This window comes from Elaeis guineensis, chromosome 5 (assembly GCF_000442705.2).
Source record: "Elaeis guineensis isolate ETL-2024a chromosome 5, EG11, whole genome shotgun sequence".
Taxonomy (NCBI): domain Eukaryota; kingdom Viridiplantae; phylum Streptophyta; class Magnoliopsida; order Arecales; family Arecaceae; genus Elaeis; species Elaeis guineensis.
In genome coordinates this window covers 103872036-103879299 of record NC_025997.2, presented here as the reverse complement: position 1 = coordinate 103879299, position 7264 = coordinate 103872036, and the positions used below count along the sequence as shown (strand labels likewise).

General features: G+C 36.4%; 1 protein-coding gene across 6 annotated transcripts; it reads left to right on the top strand.

The window, feature by feature from the left end:
* The first annotated feature begins 568 nt into the window (after window positions 1–568).
* LOC105034064 (G-type lectin S-receptor-like serine/threonine-protein kinase SD1-13) lies at window positions 569–6845 on the top strand. 6 transcript variants are annotated; one of them, XM_019846867.3, is made up of 8 exons: window positions 570–1938; window positions 4009–4134; window positions 4212–4432; window positions 5197–5407; window positions 5564–5801; window positions 6211–6361; window positions 6490–6511; window positions 6607–6845. In XM_019846867.3, the coding sequence occupies exons 1-8, from the start codon at window positions 654–656 to the stop codon at window positions 6618–6620; spliced, it is 2268 nt and encodes a 755-aa protein (XP_019702426.1). In that variant the 5' UTR covers window positions 570–653; the 3' UTR covers window positions 6621–6845. The 6 variants fall into 6 exon arrangements, with proteins under 6 accessions (XP_029117328.1, XP_019702426.1, XP_073114135.1 ...); XM_073258034.1 differs by having other exon boundaries at window positions 4027–4134; window positions 6490–6845; XM_010909083.4 differs by having other exon boundaries at window positions 571–1938; window positions 6490–6845.
* Window positions 6846–7264: the final 419 nt, after the last annotated feature.

Genomic DNA, 7264 nt, shown 5'->3' with positions numbered 1-7264 from the left:
ATAATATATATATATATATATATATATATATATATATATATATATATATATATATATATATATATGATATGATATGACATGATTTATCTTTGCTCAGACCCATTCTGATTTCCATCGTTTCATTTATTATTAAAAAATTTCTCCCCAAATTCTTGTTCGTTAGGTGTCTATCCATTTACATTCAACCTGGATCTATCGCAATACCCACCGTGATACTTCTCTTTCTAACCAGTATTTTAAAAGAACTATCGCAGTGGACTTCTAAATTAATTAATAGAGGTCGGCTTGATGCCTAAGAATTCTTGTATTGAAGAAAATAGAGCTCAGCCCCTTCTTGCAAACGAAAAAAAGAAAAAAAAGGACATATAACATTATTGTCAGACTCCAGGAATAGAAAATTATATCTTTTATACGTGGTTTCGTGTCAAACCAAGCTGAAGTTGCTTGGATTCTTATAAATTGTCCCAATGGGACGCGCGAACATGGCCCCATCAACTGCAATTTGACACCTTAGTCAAATTTGAAACGCTTACTTCTGCACGAAATTTCTAGCCGTCTTCCAAAGGGACTCAGAGACCTTAAACACGACGGCATGTTGTTTAGCTCAGAGAATAACTATGGCATAACGAATATAGCAAAGAAAGAGAAGTGTAATGGAGTGGGTACTGCTCTTTGTTGCTATTTTTTTGTTATCATCGTCATCTCTTCCACTTTTTTGTGCTTCAGACGATCGACTCTCTCCCGGCGAATCCATTTCCCTGAACAAGACCTTAGTCTCCGATGGCGGAGCTTTTGCTCTGGGCTTCTTCTTCCCGGATGATTCGTCTTCTAATTTCTACCTTGGTATATGGTACAACAACATTGCTCAGAGAACAATTGTTTGGGTTGCCAACAGAGAGGAACCAATCAATGATTCCTCGGCGACTCTCACGATTTCAAACGACAGCAATCTCCTTATTATGGGTTCAAATGGAAATGTCTTTTGGTCATCAAATGTCAGGAGTCCTGGTTCATCACCAAATAATACCCTAGTCGCTGTTCTGTTGAATAATGGTAATCTTGTACTTAGAGAAGGCAACAATACCATTTTATGGCAGTGTTTTGATCACCCTGCCGACACCTTGATCCCTGGCATGAAGCTTGAATTCAGATACAAGACCCACAAAGCCAATAGGATAACATCTTGGAAAGATCCACAGGACCCCTCCCGAGGGAACTTCTCTTTTGGTGCTGATCCGAACACTTCTCTCCAGCTCTTCACATGGCAGGGTTCCAAGCTTTACTGGCGAAGCTCGGTGTGGAATGGGAGATTGTTTTCAGGAGCTCAAGTGACAAATTCCAGCTATATAACATATGTAGCCATCATAGATACTGAGGACGAGATCTACATGACATTTAGTCTCTCCGATGGATCCTCGAATGCGAGATACAAACTAGACCATTTAGGCCAGCTTCAACTTCTTGGATGGGATTATAGTCTGAATAATTGGAGCATTGCTGCGTCATGGCCTTCTAGTGTGTGCGACAGATATGGGTATTGTGGTCCCTTTGGGTATTGTGACAGTACTGAATCGGTGCCAACATGCAAGTGTTTGGAAGGTTTTGAGCCTAATTTTCCACATGAATGGAACGGAGGGAATTTTTCTGGAGGTTGTGTCAGAAAAACAGCTTTGGACTGTGGTTATGGAGATGGGTTTTTGATTCTGAGAGGTATGAAATTGCCAGATCGGTTCTTATTTCTTAAAAATAAGACTGTCGGCGAATGCGCAGCCAAATGCATTGCCAACTGTTCTTGTAATGCTTATGCCTATGCCAATTTGAGCATGGGGACTGGTAATGTTTCACGCTGTTTGGTTTGGATGGAGGAATTGCTCGATGCTGGGATGGTTAGTAGTGGAGGAGAGGATCTCTACCTGCGTCTTCTTGGCTCACAACTAGGTGAGTCTAGCTGCCTCTCCCTCTTTCTCATATTTATTTTTTCTCCATTTCCTACCACAAGCATGACTATTAGATGACCGAAATAAGGTGATGATCGATGAGGTTGGTGCACAATAACTACATTTGAAGAGCATCATCTTTGCGACTTTTGTATGTGTCTTCCATTATAATGATTCTTATACCTAAAGTTTCAAGGGCTGTATAAAGTTAATAATCTTTCCAACAGATCATTTAGTTTATTTGGTGAAGATAAATTTCCATCGAAGATATTGACAACTAAATGAATATGAACAAGCAACGAGATAGACCGTCTAAGAATCAAGGTGTTTTAGGATGTTGTGTCGATAGAAAGTGTAGTTTATATATGATTGATTCTCTTATTCATTAATGATGGAAAATAGAGGACAGAGTCTGGGACATAAATGTCTGCTGAAACTTTTTGTCTGATCATTGTTCTCTTTCTCATGGGAAGAATTTTATAGTATAGCGTACAGAAGGTGTTTGAGTATTGACTTCAACGGCTTGGCGCATGATGCATATCACTAATATCAATATTGACTGCTCAAAAACATGCCTGGTATTCATTGCTGAGTTTCATGATTGCTGCAACATCTGCTAAAATTGATTAGGTTTAACCAAATAGATATTTGTTAGTCTTCTCTTAAGCACCACCTCTGCCCAAATACACACAATGGTTGAAAAAATACAAGAATTGAACCCCAAAAGTAGTAAATAAATAAGTAAATAATATATAAACAAATAATTAAATCTAGCTGATACACCTAAGGTACTTTCATCCATCCATTGGCACCTCTTTCCTAAGGACATGCCACTTTTTCATTCTTCACAATGAACAAAACTATGTTTTGGTTGTTAACTAGCATTTTACTTTAATACCAATTATTACGAACTTATCTGTTCCTCTTGATACGCCATCGCCGTTGGCCTCCACCCATTACAAATTTGGTTTCGTTCCCTTAATTATCTGAAAGATTTTGAATAGTCTACACCGGAAAATGCTGCATTGATCACCATAAAAAATGTGGCTCATCGTTCCTTTTTGACCATTTTTTTCATGATAAGCAAAGTGAGAGTTGGTCTAAATCAAGGGTCTAAATAATGGTGCCAGTACTCATATCTGGCACCATGGCTGATTCATGATTCATATGGCACATACCAGGTGGTATGGCTGGTATACACAGCTCCTCAATACTTGGCGTAAACAAGGCAAATTTGTCCATATGTAAAAGAAGTTTATTTCATGAAGCTAAATTAATAAATTAACTTATTGTTCCGCCCTTCATGCTGCTTGCAATGGCATGTTGCTTTTCAATTTTCCATCGAGTCCTTAATTGGTTTATTTCAATTTATCTCAGTCTTACTAAGATAATCATTGGGCTTTGGAGATAGCTTGCGGTATTTTGTTGGAGTCCATGAGTTTGCTGAATAGAGAGTATAATCCAGAATGTCGACAAAGTATGTAACCATCTTGCAGTAGCTGCCTAACTTCTGCTTCTGCTTTTGTTGAGGCAGGGGGTTGTAATTGTTTCATGTTCTTTAAAAAATCGGCAGTCTTTATCCTACTTTCCATTCAAGAAAAAAAAAGATGTTGAAAGTTTACATGGAAGTTACCGAAACTTTGCTTAAGCAATCCTTGCTATGTTTGTGCCACCTTCTACATGTGCAATAACTTAGCTTTATTATTTGTTTCATTTTATGGAGCTTCTCATTAATGCAGCTCAACCCTGATGTAATCTTGATGATATTGTTATTCGTTTACAGATCTAGACCATTATATTCATTAATGATTTACTCTTTCGCTAATCATACATTTCAGATTTTTCTTAACAAAATTAAAGGGATGGTGTGATGTAGGACACTGGGCAGCTTGATTGAGATGATTAGCTTTCAAATTTACCTCATTACATTCAAAAGTTGTTACTACATCTACAGGCAGAAAGATAAATATGAGGATAATGTATAATTATTGTAGCACCTGTTTCAAGAGCATGATTTTTGATTTTTTTTACTTACTTGGAAGCTGTCTAATATTGTATTATGTTTCCAAAGTTTTTTCTCAACCTACAGGCAGTAAGAGAAATAAAAGGATAATTATCATTCTTGCACCTGTTTCTGGAGCAATTCTTTTGATCACTTTAACTTACTTGGCATGGAAGTTCAGAGATAAAATAAAAGGTAATGCAGTAAAATACTCGTTGCCCATTTGTCAGTTGACCTTATTGCAGTAATTAATTAGTCTGTGCCCCAGCCAGGTATATGGAAGGATGGAAAGAATAAAGGGAGGCTGCTTGGTGATCTGAGTTTAAGTACAGAGTTTCCAATGGACTTCTCTGGTTCTAGTGGATTTGGTGAAGGGAAGACTGGTCATGGCCTACAACCTCCACTAATAAATTTTGAAAGCATAGTAGCTGCCACCAATAATTTCTCTGATTCGCATAAGCTTGGACAAGGAGGTTTTGGTAAAGTTTACAAGGTAAAAGACTAAATTAGACTACAGTAGAACACCAGATTTTTGGATACAAATGTCCTTTTGTTCAATGAAGTATGTATTTGTTTTTTGATATATCTTATTCACCATTTCTCCTTGAAAAAGAGGTGTCATCAGCACCCGTGGTGTTAATGGTGCATCATCTCCTACGATTTGTTTGTGGTCCAAGAATTAGACGATCTACTTCAGATATCATCAATCTACTTCAGATACCATGCGCATGTACATGTGTGCCTTTGTATATGTCTTCATGTATTAACCAGCAAGAATGCATTTATCGTCAGATAGCAGCATCAAGAGTGGAGATATTTTATATCTGAAAGTGGGAATATTTTATACAGCTTGTTTCCATATTTTACATTTAGCAGGTATAGATATATAGTCTTGAATAGGTATTGGCATTTTTTATTGTAGTGTAAAGTCACTTTTGTATCTTTTATCTAAGGTTATAGCATGCAAGAACATTAGTTATTAATGATGTATTAAACCTTATGAATACTTTTACTTTTAGCTATTATTTATTTATTTATTTATTTTCATTTGTCAGCCTCTTTAATCTTGACTTCTCATGATAACTCATCTACAACCATATAATCTATATGTTTTTTATAGAATAATGCTGTAAAGAAAAAAAAAAAAAAGAGAGGATAGGTGAGGAAATAATTATCTTTTTACTGAAGCGCAGTCACTCATTCATATTTAAATTAGTGAAGCACTCCATGACATGTTAAATGATATTTATTTTTCAGGGTAAGCTGCCTAGGGGACAAGAGATTGCTGTTAAAAGACTTAGTAGGAATTCTGGCCAAGGGCTAGTGGAATTCAAAAATGAGGTTTTATTGATTGCCAAATTACAACATAGGAATTTGGTAAGACTTCTTGGTTGCTGCATTCAAGGAGACGAAAAGTTATTGATCTACGAGTATATGTCCAATAAAAGCTTGGATGCCTTTCTCTTTGGTTTGTTCATTTTTTATTTTCATTGCATTCTCAATATCTAACTAGGAATCTGCACTGCATATTTCTTTATCTTTCACTGGAATATGTCTTACTATTATGCACAGCTTAAAGGCTTGGAATTCATTAATAAAATTTACAATGCATTTTTCTTTATAGACCCAGCAAAGAAACAACTATTGGATTGGGAAAAGCGCTTTAACATAATCAAAGGAATTGCTCGAGGGCTTCTATATCTTCACCAAGATTCAAGACTAAGAATAATTCATCGAGATCTCAAAGCTAGCAACATTTTGCTAGATCAAGATATGAACCCTAAGATTTCTGACTTTGGCATGGCAAGGATCTTTGGTGGTGACCAGAATGAAGTAAATACTAATCGAGTTGTTGGAACATAGTGAGTATTCTCGGCAATCCTTTGCTTATTTAAAATTTCTATACGAGGGTAATGAACATATCTTTTCCATGCATAACCTACCTATAGACCCTCCTTCCTTTTATGATGTAAAAGATGGGTGGCCAATCATTCTTTTTTTTTTTATCACTTCAAATTTCATTAAGGGTTTAATATCTACAAGTTGCTCTACTGTGGCTTTGAAGTCATAGATTAGAAATATGAAAATAACTTCTCTGTACATAGGGGTAAGGCTATACATCTAATCCTCTCCAAACCCCACATTGGTGGGCGCCTTGTGCACTGGGTTGTCTTTTTTAAGACAAATATCTACTAGTTCTTGGGCATATATTAGTTGTAAGACTCCTATAAATTTAGTTTTTTATTAACTCTATATATTTATGCAATCCAGTGGTTATATGTCTCCCGAATATGCAATGGGAGGGCTCTTTTCTGTGAAATCGGATGTCTATAGCTTTGGGGTATTGATCTTGGAGATTGTGAGTGGTTCACGAAATAGTAGCTTTCATCTTACTATGGATTCTCCAAGTCTGCTAGCTTATGTAAGTAAAAGTAGTTTTATGTCTCTCCAAGGTGATCCTATGTTCCTTTTTGAAGGAAATGGTGACTTTATATTTATTGATGTTCAATAACCAGATTCTAAATTGATCTTTAATTTGAAATGTTTCAGGCATGGGAACTATGGAAAGAAGGCAAGGCAAAGGATCTTGTAGATACATCTTTACTTGAGTCATGTTCGCCTGATGAAGTATTCAGATGCATACTTGTTGGGCTCTTGTGTGTGCAGGACCACTCAAATGATCGGCCAACCATGTTATCTATTGTTTCCATGTTGGAAAATGAAACAACAATAAATCTTACACCCGGACAGCCCACTTTTACTGTGGGGAAAAAGCTAGATGAATGTGATGCCCAAATGCAGAATCTTGAGATATTTTCTGCAAATAACTTAACCATTACCATGGCAGAGGGACGATAGAAGCTCAAGGATTCTCTAATGCAGAATGTTGTTGTTTTCATGAGAAATTGTTATCATTGTTCTAGTGATTTATAGTCTTATTCATCTTTCTATTTTACTTAGAACGTAGAGATTCTATGAGACCAATAGCATTGCATTCTGCCAAATTGATAGGTTAGTTGCCTACCCTTATCATTCATTCTAGGATTGAAGCTTCTTGACTAAGAAAACTCAGATTGACATTTTGTGGATGGAGCTCTTTTCAGAATTTTGTTGATTTGCTATGAAAGCTTATTGGTCTACAAAAGTAAAGAAAACCAAGGAAAGGATGAATTTTGAGTTTATTTTGATGAGGGAGCTATGAAAGTAGTACTATGAGGTTGTTTTGCAGTGGGCATCTTGGGTTATTTTTGAAGAGATCCGACTGAGGAAAGGAGGAGATGTGGCACTAAAGGCAAGTGCCTTTTGTATCATGGAGGTAAGTGCT